The sequence below is a fragment of the Canis aureus genome, chromosome 5 (genome assembly GCF_053574225.1).
Source record: "Canis aureus isolate CA01 chromosome 5, VMU_Caureus_v.1.0, whole genome shotgun sequence".
Taxonomy (NCBI): domain Eukaryota; kingdom Metazoa; phylum Chordata; class Mammalia; order Carnivora; family Canidae; genus Canis; species Canis aureus.
The window spans coordinates 24,869,314-24,892,451 of NC_135615.1; the positions used below are offsets into that span (position 1 = coordinate 24,869,314).

General features: G+C 40.9%; 1 protein-coding gene across 3 annotated transcripts in view; it reads right to left on the reverse strand.

Moving 5' to 3' along the window:
- Positions 1-11,844: 11,844 nt before the first annotated feature.
- CDC123 (cell division cycle 123) overlaps positions 11,845-23,138 on the reverse strand; it is a 55,207-nt gene continuing 43,913 nt past the window's right edge. For all 3 annotated transcript variants that reach the window (XM_077897225.1, XM_077897224.1, XM_077897226.1), the window contains 4 exons: positions 22,709-22,737; positions 15,881-16,009; positions 12,649-12,786; positions 11,845-12,084 (listed from right to left, as the gene is read on the reverse strand). In XM_077897225.1, coding sequence (XP_077753351.1) covers positions 12,058-12,084; positions 12,649-12,786; positions 15,881-16,009; positions 22,709-22,737 — 323 coding nt within the window. In that variant the 3' untranslated portion in view covers positions 11,845-12,057. The remainder of the gene's footprint in view (positions 12,085-12,648; positions 12,787-15,880; positions 16,010-22,708; positions 22,738-23,138) is intronic.

Here is a 23,138-nt window from a genome sequence, read left to right on the forward strand (position 1 = left end):
ACGGGCCTCTGCCGTTTTGTCACCCAGCACCCCCTCCCTGTGCGAGTTCCCATTTTTCTCTTGGGGAACTTCCCCTTCCTCAGGGCCTGTCAAAGTCCTCTGCCCTCCCTGCCTGGGGTTCCAGCCACGACCTACATGTTAGGCCTTGTGCCTTACATTACACCTCTCCTCGTCCCCCAGAGCTTCCCGGGCCACTGTGCCTGCCTCTGTTGAATTGCTAGAGAACGATGGCTCACGTTGTTCAAACTAGCAGTAATCTCCCCCTGACCTCAGCTGGGCCCATCAGACCCTCTCTCCTGGGATGCTGGGGCTTGAGCAGACTAACAGAAGTAGAGAATCCACAATCTCTTGGGCAACCGAGTCCTGGTGACACTCTCCTCGGGGTCTCTGAAATTGCCTGGGTCCCCATTTATTCCGCTTTGCTGTTAAGTCTCTGAGGTCCCTCAAATCCTTCCAGTACGTCCTTTTTCCTACAGTTAATCAGAACTAGTTTCTGTTCCTTGCGACTGAAGCTTCTTTACTGACTGACCACATTCCTTCCCATTATTCAAATTGTGTCACAGCTTTATTTTACATTCAAAATCCGGAAGTGAGCGTAGCATCACTGGGATCCTGGGATCTCTATCTCCATTTTTTTCTTTTTTTTTTGGTAAGCGCTATGCCCAATGTGGGGCTTGATCTCATAACCCGAGATCAAGAGTCATATGCTCTAACAATGGTGCCACCCAGGCACCACCCCTCCTTTTCTAAAGTTGCGTACCCCAGGGATTCTCATTTCCATTTCAAACACAAATCGAGATGGGCAGCAGCCATCTGACAGCCTCGCACCTTTGCATTTCTCATACCTACTAATTTATGGGAAGAGGTCCCCATGGTCATTTGCCCAAGACTCTATTATAAAGTCATCTGGGGATGCCTGGGTGGCTCAACAGTTGAGTGCCTGACTTTGGCCCAGGGCAGGATCGAGTCCCACATCAGGGTCTCTGCATGGAGCCTGCTTCTCTCCCTGCCTATGTCTCTGTCTCTCCCTGTGTGTGTCTCTCATGAATAAATAAAATTTAAAAAGTCATCTGTTTAAAATGTCTCTTCCAACCCAAAATTCCCTTGCAGTCAAGGTCAGATGCCATTGAAGAGTATGTGAGAATATGCTTCTTCATCCTTTCTTTCTCTCACATCTCTACCCAAGGTCCTCTTTCTTTGGGTGACCACTTTATTTTAAAAACTTAGAACAGTGATGGTCTCAGCGTCACCAATGTATGTGCAGGAGGCTCTCCTTCTCTTGTATATGAGAAAAACAGATATGAATTCTGGCTGTGGAAGTTTGGGCTTCCAGTGGGCCTAGAGATAAACGCCTTTTACCACTCTGACAGAGAACACTTCTAGAAGCAACGATGTTACTCGGCATCAATGCAACACTTTTCATCACAAAGCAATTTGTAGACATTAAAGGGTAAGTTCTTTCCATAAGAATAAATGCACGATGCTGGGTATAGTCCTATCCAATTCCTCTGGCCCCAACAATGGGCCCCACATATAAACTGTGGCTGCACAAGATGACTTCTTGAGACAAAAAAGAGGGGCAAAGGTGGGGGAACACAAAGAGAAAGAAAGAAAAGAAGACATACAATTTATCTAGTGAATGTTGTGAGTCTGGCACGATGGTTTGGAGAAGAACCTTCCTTCCAGTGTTCTGGCCTGGCTCCGCTGCTGTTTAACCTCCTCCATGACCCGCTGGGAAGTTTCAACAGAGATTAGATCATTCCCAGTCATGTCTCAAGCTGTAATATTTTATATTTTGATGATTCTTCCTTCGTGTCCCTGGCACACATCCTTATTCCCAATTCAAGTCCTAGCACCTGGCACACCAAAGCAAATCAACTTTAACATTTGTGGGCGCATGTGCCCACATACATATATATACACAACCTCTGTGCTCCTTCTTGCCTCGTTACCCACCTGCCTCCCTGCTTATTTGGGGCTGGGATCTGGGGAGGAAAATAAATAATGAACCATGCCTTTTAGCCCAATGTTTTGCAATGATGTGACTGGAAAGAACTCAATGAGATTAAGGATGGGTTTACTTCTTAAGAAATCATTCCATCAAAAGAAAGACGAGCCTCCACCTGCTCAGAGAAATTGTTGGCTGAACTTCTGAGCAGTTAGACACCCTGTGAACTGTAAATGAATGCAGGGCGTGAAGGCAGGAACCAAAGCCTTTCAATGCTTTCCACACAAGTCTTCCATAAAGACCACTGTATAGCACAGTTTAGGCACCCACGTAGTACCCTCTTATGTCCTGATTTTCCAATCACAGCCAGGAAAGTACAATTCCTTCAACAAGCCACATCTCCCTTCTCACATGTCATCCTATCATGTGTGATAGGATGTCCTAACTGTGGCATTAAAGAAAACAGATATGCAACAAACCATATTTAGGACTGATCATTTGATGAATGGGTATTTGCATAATGGAACATAATGGGAGGATTTTTTAAACTACGGAGTCCTGTTCTCATAAACTCAATCAATTATATTAAACCAACTTTCAATTATGGAATTTCACCTTCCACACCTTATAAAACCAACTATAAATCAAGCCACATCTTCCTTTACTACTATTTGGTTGTTAACACATATGGGTATCCATATATCTTTTCTTGGACATTCTCTATATGTGTGTGTGTGTGTCCCTATTTCATCACTGGACTGTAAACATCCTCAAGGTCAGGAACTATCGCCTCCTATCAGTCCAGGGGAATCAGAAAAAAAAAAAAAAAAGGGAAATCGGAGAAAAGAAATATAATAACCTAAGACCCAGAAACAAGTGAAAATTCTAAAATATTGCATCGGTCCTGATGCGTATTCCCAGCAGCCACACAGATGCATTATGCTTATACTCTGGAGAAAGGCAAGAAAAAAGTGCCCAGTATGAACACATACGCTTTCAGTTTTGGTGTTTCCTTAAAATGTAATGAAAGTTAAGCAGTCTGTTCAATCACGAACTACCTAGAACAAGAAGACAAGAGCACAACGCCCAGCTCTGCAGCTTCACTACTGCTTTAGTAGGAGGGAATCTCGTTAAGCCAAAAGCTTAATGGAGGGCACACATAAAGATATACCCATGGAGCCATGAATACTGCCACCGAACTACAGAACCCAGACAAAGCAGAGGCTGCTCATCAAGTCCAGAGCACAGTGCACAAGCTCTCTGGCAGGCCTGTCTCCCTGGATGCTGGCAAGAATGGCTGGCCTCAGGGAATTTCATTGTGGAACTACAATAAGCCAACTTGACTGATTTAAGTGGGCAGTGACTGGTGTGGTGAGAGAACCATTGACTCTTGAAACGGAACAATGAAAGGAGGCTATCCTAGAAGTACTAGGGAGATTCCAATTTGTGTATTTCCAAGTTTGTTCCTTTACTCGATATCTAGTTCATGAAAGTAAGAGCCTCTTGTATCAGTGGCCTCCACAAGGGTTTTTTGAGAATTCTGTATAATATTTTACTTGTAGGGAAAAATTAAAAGTCACAGATTAATTAAAGAAAGTCTGGATAAACAGACCTTAGGTTATTCTCCTGTGATTTTTTTTTTTTTTTTTTAGAGATTTTATTTGAGGGAAACAAAGGTAGCAAGAAAGAGCATGAACAGGGAAGGAAAGGGGGAAAGCAGGCACCCTGCAGAGCAGGGAGCCTGATGCGGGGCTCTATCCCAGGACCCTGGGATCATGACCTGCCCCAAAGGCAGACACTTAATCAAGTCACCCAGGCGCTCCTCTCCTGTGATTTTTGAAGTAGTAGATCATAGGGTGAATCTGGGTTTGAATCATAGGTCTGTAACTTGCTGCTTGTTATCTGGAGCAAATTAAGCAACAGATTTTCTGTAAAATGGGAAAAATTATTAACTCATATAGCTATAGAGTTAAAAATTAGGTAATGTCCACCAAGCACATGGCATTCCCTTATCCCACAATTTTTTATTACCAGGCTGGTCATTTCTTATGTCTGTCTCTTGAATGGATGCATTTGTTTCAGTCTCTACTGTGTTGCTTTAATATAATTGCATTTGAAGCATTCCTGATACATCTGTTCTATTCTCAACTAAATGTCTACCCACCGTGCTGCTCTTGTCCAGGGCCAAGTGGAGTGGCTCTGGAAATGCACACACTGACACTCAGGAAGTCAGAGTCTTGGGAAGCTGCGTGCATGTTGGTTCCCTTGCCCCAAACACAGAAAGCAGAAAATATTATTGGATGGTTATAATATAGAGGTTTACAGCTCACTGAAATCACGTGATGACAGTGGTATTGTACAGTAAGAGCTTATATATACTGAGCATTGACTATGATGCCAGGAACTGTCCTACATTGACTCTAGCCAACAACCCAGAGAGGTAGGTGCTATTGCCATTTCTGTTTTATAGATTGGCAAACAGTGGGCCAGACAGACCCAATACCTTGCCCTGGATCAGTAGTTGACAAACCAATTCTAATCCAGGCCGTCTGGTTCCCAGGACTGTACTGACATTCAACGACCCACAAGTGTAATTTTTCACATAGATGTAAAAGAAACAAAACAAAAACCACGTCCTAAGAGGTTATCATTCTGAATAACTCTTAGACATATAGAAGGCATGACTCCTTAGCCAGTGGCTGCAGCTCTGTGTCTGCTTCATACCAAGACATGCTTGTTAGTGCTGGGGATGGGGCCCGGGAAGGGGCGTAAATGTCTGAAAGAGGAAAGGAAAGCAAACGTAGAACATACTGAAGTTCTACAGCTGTTTTTAAAAGATATGCAGAAATAATTACTCAGTTGGGGTTTATTCAGTTTAAGGGCCAGCACAGGCTCTATCATGAATGCTGTGGGTTGAGATGCCAGCAATAGGCTTTGATGATCTAGTTTAGGTAAGGGAAGACAAGAACTCTAACAACCTGTGGGAATAGCGACACTGTAACATGAATGGAAAAGATTAACATGTATAATTGAGTGTTGCATTTTTCAAATTGTTGACCTTAAGAGTGATGCATTAGCTTGGATGATGTTCCTGTTGTGGCAAGTGTTTTGGGGAACTCATTTTGAATTGCTTCTAAGTCAGAATACGTTCAATGATGCTAAATCACATTTCATTTGGCCAAGGCTAAAGCACCACACCACTATGAGAAAACAAGTATACCATTCTTTTTTTAAGATTAAGATTGTAAATTTTTAAAAAGATTTTATTTATTGATTCATGAGACAGACAGAGAGAGAGAGAGAGGGGCAGAGAGACAGGCAGAAGGAGAAGCAGGCTCCAGACAGGGAGCCCTACGTGGGACTCGATCCCGGGTTTTCAGGATCACACCCTGGGCTGAAGGTGGCGCTAAACCACTGAGTCACCCAGGCTACCCAGATTGTAAGTTTTTAAAGATTTTAAAGAGAGAGCACGAGTGAGGGGAGGAGCAGAGGGGGAAAAAGGACAAGCCGACTCTGTACTGAGCAGGGAGCCAACACGGTACTCGATCCCAGGACTGAGACCATGACATGAGCCCAAACTAAGAGTCAGACCTGACTGAGCCACCCAGGCACCCCGCAGATACACCATTTTTTGTCCTAAGTTTACAATTAGTAGAAAGATCATGACAGCTATATCTTACAAATACTGCACAGGATTCTAAATATAAGAGGAACAGTAGTATCAGGGTGCTATGAAAATTCCAGCACAGAAAATCTTTGGATAACTTCATGAGGAACATACTTGAGCCAGGCTGTGAAAACTGGCTTTTAATAACCAGAAGACTGGGCAGGGGGTGAGTGGGGGTGAGGGGAGGAGGCACAGCAAAGGGAGCAGATGAAAAAGCTCTGAGGACATCCTCAGCTATATCAAGTAATCTAGGCTGGCTGGAGAACAGTATGTGCTGCTCAGGATGAAATTAGCCCATAAAGACAGATTGAAGCGACACTGAACAGGACTTTGGATGCCCACTGAAGTCTGTACTCTAGCTTGCAAGCAATGGGAAGCTGAGGGGCTCTAAGCGTTAGAATGACTGGAATTGTGCTTCAGGAAGATTAATGTCCTAGTGGTACATAAAATGGATTAAGGTTTCTTGAGGCTGACATCTGAATTTTGGAAAAATTCTCAACCAAGTTTGATGAATAAGAAAGAAAAGTGATATGGAACTGTATACCATTTTCGGTCAAAAAACCAGGTATTGAATAAAACAGGAAGATAGATTTTCTTCTGTGGCTTGTAAGTGGATCTGATGGAACTTTCAAAAAAACCCAAAAACCAAAAACCTAGTTAGGTTTTTTTTTTTTTTTTTCAGGTCTTGGAGTGGTGGCAGCACCACAAAAATAAGTATGTAGTCCTCTCTAAAGCACATGCTTTCAGGGATAACACTTATCCCAGTGAATAATCAGTTGCTCCTTTAAATACAATCAGAATTATTTAAGTCACACAGTATACTTTTTTGTTGTTCATGCAGTATACTTTTTAAGTAGATTATAATCCACCACAAGAATTAGCTTTGAACCTACAATGTGACCTTCTTATCCAGCCTGTGATGGCTTCCTGCAGTTATACAAACACTAACTAGGTTCTATGGCCAAGGTATTTTTGCATATGTAAGTCAAGTCTGTGAATTTTAAATAAGAATATCATGGTGGGCCTGACTTAACTAGTGGAAGAACATTAAAAGCAGGGTTGATGTTTTCCCCAGAGGAAAAGATGAAAGTCAACCTGTGGACAAGAGCTTTGGCCCATGCTCATGGAGTTCCAGCCTGGCCAGATCACCTCAACTGCATAAATCAATCCCTTGTAATAAAACCCTTATTTATAGATACATGTATGGACTAACATATGTGTGTATTTAATGTGTACATATAAACTCATGTAGTAGATTTTATGTTTACATTTATATGCATGTACCTATGTATCTCCTATTGGTTCGGCTTCTCTGGTTGAATTCTAACACTTTATGAGAGCTGACAGCCTGAAAGGGATCCACTATAAATGAATTACAAAAACACCATTGTTTGAAACTCTCAAAGTCTGAAAACAATTCCAAGTGGAGTACACTACACGCATTATGAAATGGCTCCATTCTTAGAACTACAGAAGCCTTTGGCTTCTGATCTGATTATACCCGGCTTCCAACCAGGGATTCTTAATCTGGGATCTATGACCCTTTCAGGAGGGCCCATTGCTGCCACCAGATTCTCAGAGAAATTTATGTCTCCTCAAATTACTAAGAATTGTTGTAGTTCACTTTGAAGTAAGCTTATAAAGTTATCTATAATCAATTTCCCAATGATTGTGTTTATATACAACTATGAATGGGTAGTTGACTCCCCGCTGCTTGCCTTGTTCCGAAATTAGTGCTGGCATTTGACAGATTTTCTTCCCCAAGAACAGGGCAGGAGCGGCCGCTTCTAATTTGCAGGAGAAATTCAGTTTAAGTCTTCACCCGAGGACCCACCGCAGAACTCTACATGTTAAAGGTGTGCCTCAGAGAGTCAAGAAAATCAGTGCCGCAGGAGATGCAATTTAAGCCATATTTGGTTCACACGGAGGCTTTAAAAAAATTAATGATCAATAAAAGAGTCTCAGAATTATACTGCCATATATTGTCTTCTATTGCGTAAAGAAAGATTCGTGCCTTATAGTAAGAAAAAAAAAATGATTCTAAATTCACATTAAATACTCACATTGTCTTTTTTTTTTGAAGATTATATTTATTTATTTGAAAGAGCGAGCGCGCGGCGGGAGAGCAGAGGGAGGGAATCTGCAGCAGACGCCGCGGGGCCCACGCGGAGCCCACGCGAGCTCGGACCCCAGGCGGAAAGGGGGGGTAACCACCGGGGCCCCCGGCGCCCCCGCCAGACCCTCTTAAAGAGGATCGTCATGACACGGGACAACCGTGGCTTCGTGCCACTGCGCCGCGCCCCGCATCGGGCCAGAGCCCGTCCCAGACCTCTTGCGGGTGTGCGGGCATGCCCCCCCACTCGGCACCCCTCCTACACCCCCCTCTAGACCCCCTCCTCCACCCCACCCCCCGCCCCACTCCTTGGCACCCCTCCTCCATCCCCCTGTAGACCCCCTCCTCCACCCCCCTCTCGCCCCCCTCCTCGGCACCTCCTCCTCCATCCCCCCGCTCCCCTCCTCGGTACCCCCCTCCTCCACCCCCCCGCCCCACTCCTTGGCACCCCTCCTCCGTCCCCCTCTGCACCCCCTCCTCCATTCCCCTCTAGACCCCCTCCTCCACCCCCTTCGCCCCCCTCCTCCATACCCCCGCTCCCCTCCTCGGTACCCCCCTCCTCCACCACCCCCCCCGCCCCACTCCTTGGCACCCCTCCTCCGTCCCCCTCTGCACCCCCTCCTCCACCCCTCTCGCCCCCCTCCTCGGTACCCCCCTCCTCCACCCCCCCCCCCCGCCCCACTCCTTGGCACCCCTCCTCCGTCCCCCTCTGCACCCCCTCCTCCACCCCTCTCGCCCCCCTCCTCGGTACCCCCCTCCTCCACCACCCCCCCCCCCGCCCCACTCCTTGGCACCCCTCCTCCACCTCCTCCCCCTCCCACGCGCTCCCCCTCGCCCTCTCGGGGGTGAGCTCCCGGCCCCCGCCCGCCCTTCCCACCAGTCACCTGGCCCGGAGCTCCGCAAGCGGCTCCCCGGGGCTTCCTTCTCCCCACTGACCTGCTTTCCTTTCCACACGCGGCGGGGAGAACCGCTCCGAGAGCGGCCCCGGGGCACGTGTCACCCCTGCTTGAGCGCCCGCACCGCACCGGCTTCCCACTGGCGGGGGCATCCCCCTCTCCCCCCCCCCGCCCCGCCCTGGCCCCACCTCGGGGGTCCTCCTTGCGGGCCTGGGCGGGAGCCGGGCTGACCCTGCAGAGGCCTGGGCCGGCCTATCCGTCCTACAAGCGGGGCCTGGGCTGCTTTCCCGGGTGAGAAACGGCGCCCTTGAGCGCGTCCCCTCCCAGGTCATTAACGCCGGCCTCGGGCCCAGCTGCTCCCAGCTGCTCTCCCATTAGGTCTTACACGGCCTTTTCCTCGAGCCTCTCACGTGTATACGCCACACACCTGTGCCTGTGCGAGTCCCGGGCTTATCATTGTAGATTTTCTTATTTACTGAGCCTGTTTCCTGTGAGCCAGTACAGCTGAATAAAACAATACTGAATTAAATAGGAATTTTATCTTTAAAATGTCTAAAAATGATAAAGTCACCTGTCAAGATGAGCCTGGTTATATAAACATGAAGTTGAATTAATCTTTAAAGACAGGTATTTCCTCATTTCTGTATTTAATTTTTCTTTTTAATTTTCCACACAAATGTGAATTTGTAAAAATTCCTAGCTACACTTGCAGTAAACATAGCATCATGTATAAACCTGTGGAATCACTATGTTGTACACCTGAAACTAATGTGATGTGTGTCAACTAGTCAATTATACTAAAAAAAGTTTTCTTTTGAAAACTGTATAATTAAAATAATAATTTGTCCTGGTTGAAACTTATCTATTAAAAATATTAGACTAAAAGCCCTTAGAGAAGAGCATCAGAATAGAAGTTCTTTTGTGGTCCTGATTCTGCTGCAGAATCTTTTTTTTTTTTTTTTTTAATTTTTATTTATTTAAGATAGCCACAGAGAGAGAGAGAGAGGGGCAGAGACACAGACAGAGGGAGAAGCAGGCTCCATGCACCGGGGGCCCGACGTGGGACCCGATCCCAGGTCTCCAGGATCGCGCCCTGGGCCGAAGGCAGGCGCCAAACCGCTGCGCCACCCAGGGATCCCTCTGCTGCAGAATCTTAACTCCCCTGGGTAGCAGTTTTCTGTTGCATTAAAAAGGAAATAAGGGAAGAAAGGACAGGAAGGGCAGAAGGAGGAAAAATGGAAAAGAAACTGGGCTGAATTATCTCTGAAGTCCTTTGCTACTCAAAATTTTCTTGATTCTACTAAAAAAAGAACTTGCTTTAATACATAGAGTCTGCAAAGCAGAACAATAATGGTAACTACCACGTGTTGGGGAATTAGTGTGTTATGACACACTGTATGAAAGCCGTTACATGGGCTCTCATTTAATAGATGCATGAACTTATGATTATTATTCTCCTAATTTATAGGTAAGAACACAAACTTAACCCAAAAACCTCAGTCATGTAACATTTGTTTGTTTTTTAACAGACATGATCCTCAATTATCATAGAAATGGCTGAGTAGATGGGAAAAATTTATGGACTCAGAAAATACACATCAAAATGAGACTTAAAAACAGAACTTTTTGGCAAAGTCTGCTGTATTGGAGGCCCATACTGCGTGCTACTAGTTCTGCAGGACAAAGTAAACATGTTTGTCCCAACCTGACTAATAAGCCAACAGCTACAATGTCTTCTCTTCAGAAGGTACGATTTCAGGACCAAGCTAAAGAATTAACGTTCTAAATTCAAGTATAAACCTGAAGTATCTCAAAAAAAGAACATATAAGGCCAACAAATAAAAGGATAATTCAAAACTAATCTTTAGGCAGCCATAAATGATATTTGAATGTAGGAGAAGATTTCCTGCATGTTATCCTGTATTTACTATTAACATCAGGATAATCAACAAAAATTAAATATACTAGGGAAATAATGTATAAAAATCACATTTTTAAAAGTGAGAGTTGAACTCAGTAATACCTCAGGAAAATTAATGCAAAAATTTGATGATACCAAGAACTGTACTTTTTATAAAATATTTGCCAATTTTGCTTGAGTCTTTTTATTATTATTTACAGTCCAATTTTTTCAATTGGTATTAAATACATTAACTTTTTGTTTTCTTTTTTTTTTTTTTTTTTTTTTTTTGGAATGGTGAAGTACCACCTTGATGAAGTCAGTTCCAGAGCTGAGGCTAAGTCAACTCATGATAATAAATCCTTCCATTATGAGTTAGCAGTCAAATCCCTCAAGAGCAGTTTAAAAAATAAAAATATCTGAAGCACCGCAACTTCAAACTGGCCTTGGAAATGGCATCTGATATGCTGAGTACAAAGACCACAACTCGACACTGTGTATTTAAAATACAAATATCCAAGTGATTATAACTGAGAAACCACACAAAAAGCTGCGGAGTTTGAGATAACAAAAAGAAGTATCTTTCATCATTATGTGTATTCTGCCTTAAACACACAGAAAGGGGAAATTCTACTCCATTTTTCTGTCTTCCTATGGGAGCATTTATAGGTGCTCTCCTAAGTTGAAAACCACACCTCCAACTAGTAAAATATTCTTTGATACCACATTAGATAGATGCCTTGGGAAACTGTAACGTTGATTTCCTTCAAACTGTTCCAAAGGGCATAGCATACATAGCAGAGTGTCTCAGCATATATTAAGTACTGAGTAAATTAGAAATTACTCATATCCTCATCAATTAAAGCACTGAAGAATAATTACTCAAATAGTAGCCTAAGAAAAGTCAATAAACCTCCCCCAAATTCTAGTTTTTTTAAAAAAGGCCAAATTCTAACTAAATCTGTGATAGTTTTACTAATACATATTAAGCTAGTTGTAATATACTGACATTTTCATGGTTATCTGATAGCTTGAGAAGTCTGTTATTTTAGCTATATGCAAACCAAAGATAAACCAACGGAAAAATTATATGAAAATGCTCTCAAAGTAGGAAAACATTTTCTATAGTAATATAAGGTTCTATTTTTTTCCATGAAAAAGTAATGATTCAAAAAGCACCCATTTCTGTATAACAAATATAAATTTGCCCATCTACCCGATAGGTAGAATAAATAGCACAAGGAAACAGATAAATCTCAACAGACTGAGCCAAAAGAGTGACGTATTTCAGAGAAGGTATTTTATCATCGAACAGTATGGTTTCCTATACTTAAGATCTATTTATTATTTATTTTTACAAGTTGCAAAGTCCTCCATTTTTTTCCAGCTTAATATACATGGATATAAAAAGCTATTGATTTCACGCTGCCTCCCACCCCAACCCGAGTGGGGTACAGGAAGTTGTGAGCTCAGAGCAGCCTCCTGACGCCAAGGTGGTTTCCTCTTTACCTCGGACTTAACTCTGCGCTCTAATCAGTCATCCTCTTGCTGATTTCTTTTCTGTCAAAGGAAACCAAGATACATTAAAATAGCACATTTTAGTTGGGATATGTGTTCAGCCAAGATCACTTTTTCTGTCAGCAAGTATAATTTTCTAGAGGCCTTGGCAACAGATAAGGTTGAAAATCATCATGGAAAAACATGCCTAGATTAATTCATCAGACAAGTTTATCACTTTGGCTCCTAGGCATGTTATCTTCAGGTATTTGAATACTTCTCTTTTTTCCATTTGTGCAAACATTCCCACAAAGAAACACAAGTACAAATACACACATTCCCCCTGAATAATACAGCAGAGAGCTAGATCTTAGCCCTATAAGAACATACAGAATTTCTTCAAAAGCAGAAGTCTTGTGAAAATTATTCAAAAAACATAAACATCCTAAGATACATTTTCTATCATTCTAAGCAATAAATTATTCCTTCAGCTTACTTTATATATTTCATTATAAAATGTCCTAACCAAATATAATCTAGATAGTATAGAAGTATAATGAAACATTACAAAGTCAACTTAAAAACAAAGATATACACATATGTGTACTAAGTACACATATACTTTACCAGTTTAAGAAAATCTATGAGTTTGTGAGCATCCTCCCCAGTAGACAGGTCTACAAAGTCCTTGGGAAGTCGGTAACTCAGATAGGGACTGGGTTGAACTGTCACTTCACTGTTTGTGCAACGGAAAGCTGGAGAATCCTTTATAAAGAAAAAAAGGGAAGTCCATGAGAAATTACCTTTTTAAGTCTATTCTTCGAAGCAAAAAAGGTGCTAGTTTAACATTTTCAACTTCATGTTCCCTTCTGTACTAGGTAAAGAAAATAAGATTCTGAAGTAAAAGAAACACCAAGATTTTGAGGATATTTCCACATGTTCACTAGAAAATAAATACACAGTATCTGAAAACAGTGTCCTCATGGAGAGCTGTGGTCAATCCCTAAATGCTACCAGCCACTATGCACAGCAAATATGGGTTCCTTAGTCCTTGAATGGGCCCAAGGCCTATGGCTAGTTCTCTCTGGCCTTGAGCAATCTCATGCTGGCCAGAGGGCTTTATCAATACTATCATTTTCTATAGGTGCACAGTTGGGAAGTATTGCCCTGGAGAACATAGTTAATAGGGAGGGCAAGCAAGTACTATGAATTCCTAACACTCTGTGCTTCTCTTAGTCATTTAACGTACGCATTTGTGTATCTCTCTCAGCACCTATGGAAAACTGCAAATCTGAGTGTCATTTTTAACAAGTCTTCACATTCTTCAATGTACTTGCTTAGAGTCTTGCATTTAATATTTACATGTTGCCTTGTGCCAAAAAGGATTTCAGAGACAGAAGGCCTTGGGTTTGGACTTCATGGGTGGCAGGTATCTAGGTGAGGGATGGATGGTGTCCAGCAGATGGAGACAGGCCGGGAACTTGAGTGGAACAGGACCGTAGAGCCCTAGAAAGCAGGCCATATCTTATGACAGACCAATCATCTGACAAACACTTAGGAAACACCCACTTTGTGCTGACCTTGTCCTAGGTATAGGAGATCAACTGGTAAACCAAATAGGCAGACAGTCAATAAATAAGCAAATAAATATAATGGCAAGGTCACTTCAGCTAGTAAGAGTTGTTTTAAGAACACTATAACAGGGTGTTATAATAAAAGAAAAACACAGGCCACTTCACAGGGGTGGTCAGGGAACCCTTTGCCAGGGAGGGAACATGGGGACTGAAGTATGATCAAAGCAGCCCTATGAGGTCTGGGAACTCAGACAGGGACTAGGCATGGCTTGGAAGGCAGTGGGCATAACCATGGCAAAAATCCTGTAGCAGAGCTTTGTAGTTGTGAGGACCAGAAGGAAAGCCAGGTCTCTGTGAAGAGGAATAAGAACAGGGAGACATGCAGGACATAATTCTGTGGAAAAGACAGTAGCCAGTTCCTGTTTCCCTGTTACCCCCCGACCTCCAATACAACACTGTTTAAATTAAAAAAAAAAAAAAAAAGGATTTGGATCATAGAGTGTATTTTGTACAAACTGTTTCTATCCACTGTGTCCCTCATATTTAAAAATAACCCTCTGCTGAATAATTTACATTTCTTTCCTTGACATTCAGATTTAATGGCCCCCAACTCTAAGATGCCAGCACAAAGAAAATTCTTTCAGTCATTAATTTAACAAAAATCAACTGTGCTGAATTGTGCTAGGCCAACACAGATCTGTGGAGAACATGAGAGATACCACTGTGCTCAGAAACTTACAGTCTGGGCAGGACATAGCAAAGACAACACAATAGAGCAAGTACCATGAAAAGGAAAATACCCATTTGAGCCAGATCTAGAGGAACAGGGCCAAAGAGGGCCCTGACACAGTAATGATGAAAAGAAGTATTTCAGAGATAAGACCAAAGAAAAGATGCTCACACTGGAAGCAAGGCAGCAGCCAGAAAGGCAGGAAGAAACCCAGGAGGAGAGCATGTGTCATGGAAACCAAGGGAAGATATGCAGTGAAGACACAGAAGAGGGTGATATATTCAAATGCTACTGTGCTCATCCACTGGCACTCGCAGCGAGCCTGCAGAGCCCTCACCAAAAGCAGTTTCTGTGGAACAGCAGGGATGGAGGGGCACACAGGTGAGAGGCAGCAGGCAGGGGAGGTGGCCACATGAGGAAGCCACTGGGAGGCTGGACAAGTACTGAGAAGTTACAAAAACATGGGTCACATAGCGTGAGTGAAGCTAGTTTGATCCCACTAGTGTGAACAGATGTGTGCGTTTGCATATAAAACCACACTTGGACAATATTAACTGAAGGGGTAAGGATGGTAAGTTCCAGGTGGTTGGATTTCCAGTTTTGCCTCTTTCTCATTCTCTGTTTTTTTAAATGACCATGTAAAGATAAAACTATTTCTTTAAAGATATAAAAAACACTCAGGATAACACATATGTAGCACAATCTCATTTATTTTTAAAAGTTTATGTGTATGTATACAGGCATGTTCTATATACCAAAGTATACGAAATACGATAGAAAAAACGTATAGCGTGGTTCTTAAGGTGGAAGGACTGTGGTAATATCAGAATGGTCTTTATTTAAAAATGGGCATGTATTACTTTTATAAGCAGAGAAGGGCAACACAAAAGTGTTGTTCAAAGAAAGACTGGCTGTGAAGGTGAGGAGACAGAGCTGCTGGCTGAAGACATGAGGTTGAAGGAGGTTTTGGACAGAAGATACCTGAACACAGACAGGGTGGGACAGGAAGGAGTGAGAGGCAGCACCGGGTATCAGGAGGGAGTAAGGAACAGCATGCTGAGCAAGTGGAACTATGAGACTGAGGAGGAGGGATGCTCATAGGTTTGAGGACAATCACACAATATCACCAGCGGATTCTCTTCCTGTGAGGAGGGATGTGGAATCATCTGCTGAGAGGATGAAGAGAGGATGGGCAAGGAGGTCTGAGGGGTTCCACAGGGGTGTGGAAGGCCACCATGGGTGGAAGAGAAAGCTGGTGAGGGAGACACTGCAGTAGGGCCCCCTTGATGGGGTTAGGACTATGACAAGACCCCCGTCTGGGCACCTGCACAGTTTTCCTCTGTCAGGGGTCAGGAGCCTAGGGCTAGGATCAGAGTCAACTAAGGAACTGACCCGGGGTCAAGATTCTTCCAGGTGAATCACAATGCACACACCCTTTTTGGTCACCTCCATGAGCATGTATCTATTAGTAAATCTGTGTTAGTGCTTAAAGAACAAGCGAGCAATTACTTAGTGGATTGGAAGGTTTCCTGTGTATCCTGCTTGATCCTCTTACCTGCTCCAGGGCATCTCCTTCACTAAAATCACCTTTTAAGTTTCTTCCAGATATCAGCTCTTCCCAAGTAAACAGCAGTGAATCGGTTACTTCCCCAAACGGATTAAAATCAATCAGCCACACCTTCCCCTAGAGTACAGACAGAAAAACTAGTAAGCACAGGATAAAAACAAACACTTCGTGATCCTGGAGACCTGGATCGAGTCCCACGTCGGGCTCCCGGTGCATGGAGCCTGCTTCTCCCTCTGCCTGTGTCTTTGCCTCTCTCTCTCTCTCTCTCTGTGACTATCATAAATAAATAAAAATTAAAAAAAAAAACACTTCAAGTCTGTCACCTGTCTTATCCAAAAGATCATCTTCGTATTGTTTTACCTAAGTGATAATCTTGAAGTTCTTGTAATTTATTTCAAAAGAGTTTCTCCAGGTCCCAGCTGAGAAAGGGCCACTCGTCTAAAGAAAGCGGTGCCGGATCCAGAGGGAAGGCTGCCAGTGAAAGCCCTGACAAAGGTGGATATGCCAACTCCTGCCTAAATCACACAGGAATTCTAAGTCAAAAATCCAAGCAGGAGAAAGGACAATCTCACAGAATGGTTCCACCAAAATAGCATGACTAGAATGCTTTCAAGCTGCCTGCAGTTATCTTGCCTGAGCAAGCAAGGCAGAGGCAAAGCACCTTCCTTACCCTTGACAGGCTGCTGCAAGGGGCGGGGGGGGGGGGGGGGGGGAACTTAAAAAAAAATCCTTAAAAAACGTAGGAAAATTCTGAGTTCTCTTTAATCTTAATGTAATATTTGCTTTGTATGATAGAGCGTGTGACACATGAAGGGGACAAGAAAAATATCAACCTTTAAAAAGAAATTTCTATCTTTTGTTCTGAGTACCGGTGGGCAATCTTATAGGTTCCAGACTCAGGGAAATACTTCTGACCTAGTTATACTAAGTTTGGTTAGAATCAGGTGCATCCTAGGATATAAAGTGGCATAGCACTGACATAACAGACCTGGGGAAATCTGTGAAATCCTGCCAAGATATTAAAGCCACATCTGATCACAGAGATACATGTGACGTTTAGTAAATGTTTCCTCAAAATTTTTATCTTTGCTACTCTTGACTTTTCTCACTGAAACATTCAATTGTATCGTTTTGCTGTTGAGAATTATTTTTCCAGTAAATATGTAATCATGTCTTGAACAGATGTATGTGTATAAAATTATATCAACCTAAGGAACTAGACTGCTGAGCCGGCATTATTAATCTCTAGTACTGTTTCTCATCATTTAAGAAAGATGAGAAACATCTTATTAGGACGAGCTTCAAATGTCAGAAATATCTAGTAAGTAGCCAAGAACCATTATAGGAAGTTTGAACCACATACTTTTTGGTAAGTTTCCAATTATATACAATTCCCCCAGGAGAAAACCTGCAACTCTTTCTTGCCACCTGAGCTGTTTCCTCAAACAGATTCCACAACCACTTGGACATTGTTTGTGTGAAAAAAAAGTCAGCCATTAATCAACTTCTTTGTGTGACCTTAGCTTTGCTTTGGGGTAATTACTAAGATGCCTTTAACATACTGTATGTTACTTTAACAAAATGGGTATTTTCTAACCTCTAAACTCTTTCTACTTGAGTTTTTATAACCAATAAAACCACCTCTTTATTAAAGGGGGGGGGAGAAAAACCCTATCACACTTGTTAGTATAGGAATATTGAGCTCTACATGCTAAAAATATGCCATACTATAAAAGCAAGCGAAACAAATAAAAAAAAAAAAAACAAATCACCACTGTTGGGATAGCTGGAGGAGTTTGTTCTGTAGTTAGAAGGCATCCTCTAGTTCACAAAGGAAAAAAGAAACCAGCTGTCATCAGGCATGAAACTATCAAGATGAGGATTTTATAGCTATAATGTGTTTTTTACGTGACATCTCAGGCACAAGACATCCTGAGAAATTCTGTTTTTAGGCAACCCATCAGATAAGAGTGGTCACACTGACCTTCCTGATATCTACCAACTAACCATCCCACTACCTGCCCAAATAAATCTCTACACACCAAACACTACTAAGCACTGGAGCATAAAGATCAATAACACAAAATCTATTCCTTCAAAGAGCTCAGTCCAACACACATGCACATTCCATGTACACAGAATTATTCACAGCACAGTTTGTAAAAGACTAGAAATAAGCTATGTGTTCATCAACAGGAAAATGGCTAAACTATATAATATATCCACAAAAGGAAATACACCATTGTAAGAAACTAGAAAGCTCTCCAAAACACAATTTTTTAAACAAACGCATATAAAGCAAGGTGCAGAGTATATCATGTGCTAATTCTTGTGTATGAAAGATGGAAAAACTTAAGTATATTGCTTGTTTTTACATCAAGAAATACATAAGATACTAATAAAAGTATACCTCTGGGATTACACAGGAACATGGTAAGAGAAAGACTTTCTACATGTATTTTCACATTGATTTAATTTTTAAGAAATGTGAATATATTCTCAACCAAAAAGTTTAAAACTCAATAGGTTTTATGGAGCAGTGTTTGCCAGAGACTAGGGTGCAACGAAGGTCATGAGAAAGTTTGGGGAAGTGATAAGAGTTCTACATGTTGACTGCAGTAGTGGTTATACAAATGGATGTATTTGTCAAAACTCATAGAACTATACCCTAAAAAGGGATGAATTTTACTTTATGTAAATTATTTCTCAAAAACTCTGACCAATAAAATAGTCTTAAATGATTTAAAATACAGGGATGCCTGGGTGGCTCAGTCAGTTTGGTATCTGGCTCTTAATTTCGGCTAAGGTCCGTGATCTCAGGGACATGAGATTGGGCCCTGTGCCCTGCTCTGTGCTCTGGCCATGGGGTTGTCTCTCTTTCCTTCTCCTTCAGCCACTCCCACCCCGCAACTGTGTGCACTCTCTAAAATTAAAGTAAATAAATCTTTTTAAAAAGTGATTGAAAATAGAAAAGATATCAAAACCCTAAGACACAAGATACTATGAAAAAAAGAATACACAGAACTGAATTTACCAAATGGAACCTACAGGTATGAAAAAATATAGCTAATATGATTTAAACTTAGTGAAAGGTTAAATGTATCCAATCGGATACAGCTGAGAGAATTAGTGAATCAGAGGATATATCTGAGAAAATTACACAACACAGTAAAGAATGGAGGTGGAAAACAAGGATATTGAGTTGAGACACATGAGGATAAAATGAGATGTGCTAACACTCCTCAAAACAGATTTCCCAAGGACAAAAGACAAAAAGAGGTAACATTTGAAAAGATAGCTGAGAGTTCCTCACAACTGACAAAGGAAATGAATTCTTAGACCTAGGAAGTACTCAAAAAAGACAAAAAGAAAAGGAAAAAAAAATGCCAACAACAATGCAGCAGTGTTTTCAACATGCTGAAACAACAGAACTGGTCAGCCAAAAATTCTATACCCAGCTAAGCCTGCCATGCATGAAAGCTAAACAACTTCTCCAGCCAATGGTAAGAGATTTTTCTACTAAAGGATATACTACTAAAGAGAAACTGCATTCAAAAAGCAGTAGTAAGAAGCATTGGTAAGCAAAGAAAGTGAACAGTGATAGTCATAACTGATTTAGGGATATTAAATATAAAAATAGAACCAAAAATCAGAAATCACATGTAAGATGTAAGCAGGCACTGGGAATTAGTTCCAACGTCCTTGTACCATGAGGGCAACAGGAAGTGAGATTAACTTTTGAACTTATTAAATAATCATACTAAGATTTCATGATCACTACCAAAGTAAGAAATACAAAATAAAACTTCAAAATTTTGCAGAGGAAGAGTAGGGTGGTAAGAATAAAGAAAAAACAGTAATACAAATCAAAGGAGAAAACAAAAATAGAAAAGTAAATTGCAAACTCAAGATAAGATGCTGTAAAACATTCAGATATCAAATACAATATATGCATACACCCACTTGTTAAAAACCAGAAATTGTCCATGATTAAAAAACAAAACCCAGCAATATGCCACTTACAAGATACATGCACAAACCTAAAACCTAACAGCTAAAAAAAAGGGAAAAAGGTAAATTCTCAGACCAAAAAAAAAACACTGTAGTAACACTATCAATATCAGTCAAAACATACTTTAATGCAAAAACCACGAAAAACATTCTTAGGAATAGAGATGGTCAGTGCCTAATGATGAGAATTCACTGGGAAAACAAAACCATTATGAACATAACATATGTTCTTGTCTAAAAACATAACCTCAAGATATGTAACACAAAAACTGACAGAATTAGAAAGCAGGAGATTTTAACATACTCTTTCAGTAATTGATAAATTAAGTAGATGAAAAATTAGGGAAGATACAGATTTTTTTCATGGTTTTTAGAATTAACTTTATATGGAAAAGTTTAAACATATAGAAAGTAGACAAAATATAAAGAACCCCACAAACCCACCACTCGGTTTCAACAATTATCTTGTTGAACCCCATGGCCAATCTTATTACATCTATATCCCATCCATTCCCCCAAATCTGTATTATTTTGAAGGTCTCTACAGACATCATTTCATTCATAAGATACAAAAATATTTTCACAATTATTACCAAGCTTAATCTAACAAACATCTACAGAATACTTCACACATTAGTTGTAATTTTTCAATCACACAAATAACAGTAAAATAAAAGTGACCAAGTTGTAAAGCCTACCTCAACAATATCATAGACTCAAGACCAGACATGTTCAGTCCTTAAAGCAATGTAATTAGTAATAAAACAATAGCCATCATTAAAAGAATACATAAGGAAAACCACAATAATTTTTCAAGTCTCTAAAGTAGTTATTCTAAATTCTAGTTATGTGTCACTTAAGCAGCTCCTTACCACACATATACGAAGGCCTCATCCCAGACCTAGTGAATGTGTGGCCATCTCTGACATAGGATAGTCATGTGACTACCAACACTGATAGCAATAGTGAATCTATCAATACTGAGTCAACTTGCCCACTGCAGTAAGAAAGTAGACACATCAAAATATTACCAGACTCAAATATACTCCATTTGGAACTTATACAAGTTCCACTGCATATGAGAGACTACCATAAAGAGTTAGTTTTCCACAATAGTCATAAAACCATATATTCAACAAAGTGCCTAACAAAAAGTGATACAAGTGCCACTGAGCAAATGCAAATGTGTTTTACATCATGGTTTAAATCTCTTCTCAGAATGTTTATACTGGTATGTTTCTCACTTTAAAAATATGCAACTACTTTCAGTTCTGTTAGATCATAGCAGTAATTGCTTCTGTACAGTCCAACTTCACTTAAGACATTTATATAACTCTTTCACCAAATTACACATTTGCACTGACCTGCCAGCAATACTGAATCAAATACTGAGAGACCTTGGCGAATTCCGAATTTTTAAATGCCATTAAACATGACTGCATTAAAATATAACTGCTTCGGTTTTAATATCTATAAGTGAAAATATCTATAAAGTAAGAATAATACATACCTCACAGGATTATATGGATAACCTAAGTTAAATACAAATAAAGTTCTTCTGAGCTACACATTAGGGTAATAAGCTAGGTTTACTCACTCACTAATTGATTTGATCCCACTTATGACCAGGCCAAGTCCCTGGAATATTTGTCTCAAAGGTATGCTCTTTGTAGGTCAGGAAATCCTCTTGTTGGAAGCCTCCTGTTAGAAGCATGGCACCTGACAGTACAAGCTCTCTATGGATGCTGGCTGTGTGAGAGACTGATGTCCGTATATTGGTTAGAAGCAGAGCCGGGACTAGAGCCTGAGCTCCTGTCGATCAGCTCCAGTTTTCATCCATTCTATCACACCAGCTTCCCATCCTTTCTCTAAGGTTTTTTTCACTAGATTGAAAGTGTAAAGTAACATCCCTCTTCCTTAAACAATTTATCATTCCTCTTTCTAACTCTTAATAGATATTCTCACCCTTGAAGACATAGAGATGAAAACAGAGTATGTGATATCTTTTGTCTAAATAGAGGCAAGTCAACAGTTAACTGTTACTTTGGGACATTACCATATGGGCCATATCCTTTTTGTCAAAAAAATGATTCAACAAAAAAAAAAAAAGATTCAAAGGTATTGCAAGCATCACAACAGTGAAGCTGATATGAGCTTGGAGAGGGAATGAGAAATATGTGGGTAACATTTGGAAAACATATGGTCACATATTCGGAAAACACACCTGCTGTCCTCTCAGCAGCTAAGTCAATGAGCTCTAATCACAGGACATTTAGTGACCCAAATTTCTTTGAAAATTTGCATGTCTTGATAATTAAACCTCTGCTGTAGGATTTATGAAGTCAGGGTTTTGTTCTCTTTTTCATTGTACAAGTAAGATTTAAAAATAAGTGAACCTTCATCTTCATCTTAAAGATAAAAGCAATTCCAACCATGCTAAGGTTCTTTTAGTTGACTAAAAATAATTATCTAAATATCATATGACAAACTCCCAGCCACATTTAAATAAATATATATTTTTAAAAAAAAAAACAAACTCTACTTCTTAGGTTGGATGGTGGACACTTGAGACATTTAGCATTTAAAATGTAAAACAGAAAAACACACGCCAGACCCACGTCTATTGACGATACTGTGTCTCCTATTAAGTATATGTTAAGGGAGATTCCTGACCATGATGAATTTCAAACATCTTAGCTGGTTTGAGAAAGTATTTTTTGAGCAGTGGCCCCTTACATACATAACAGCTACACACTCCGTAAGACCAGCCCTGATTTTAAAGCATATCAGATAATTGTTACTTACCCTACTGTCTCTATATATATCGAACACAACTGTAAAGGAGAAAAAATTCAAAGTTAAAAGTGAACTATCATATATATATTATATATCTAAAATGGTAAGAAAATAACTGCCATGGTAATAAAAAGTGACTGATTAAAATAAGGTAAAATTAACATGCAAAATATCAGTAATACCAAATAGTAATACAGAAAAATGCTTAAAATACAGTGGTCAAATCCAGTTTTAAAACTTGCACCACTAGGGTGCCTGGGTGTCTCAGTCAGCTAAGCAACTGCCTTTAGCCCAGGTCATGATCTCCAGCCCCATACCAGGTTCCCTGCTCAGCAGGGAGTCTATTTCTCTTTGCCCCTCCTCTGATTTGTGCTCTCTCTCTCAAATAAATAAAATCCTTAAAAAAAATCTGCACCATCATGAAATAAGATTCATCATG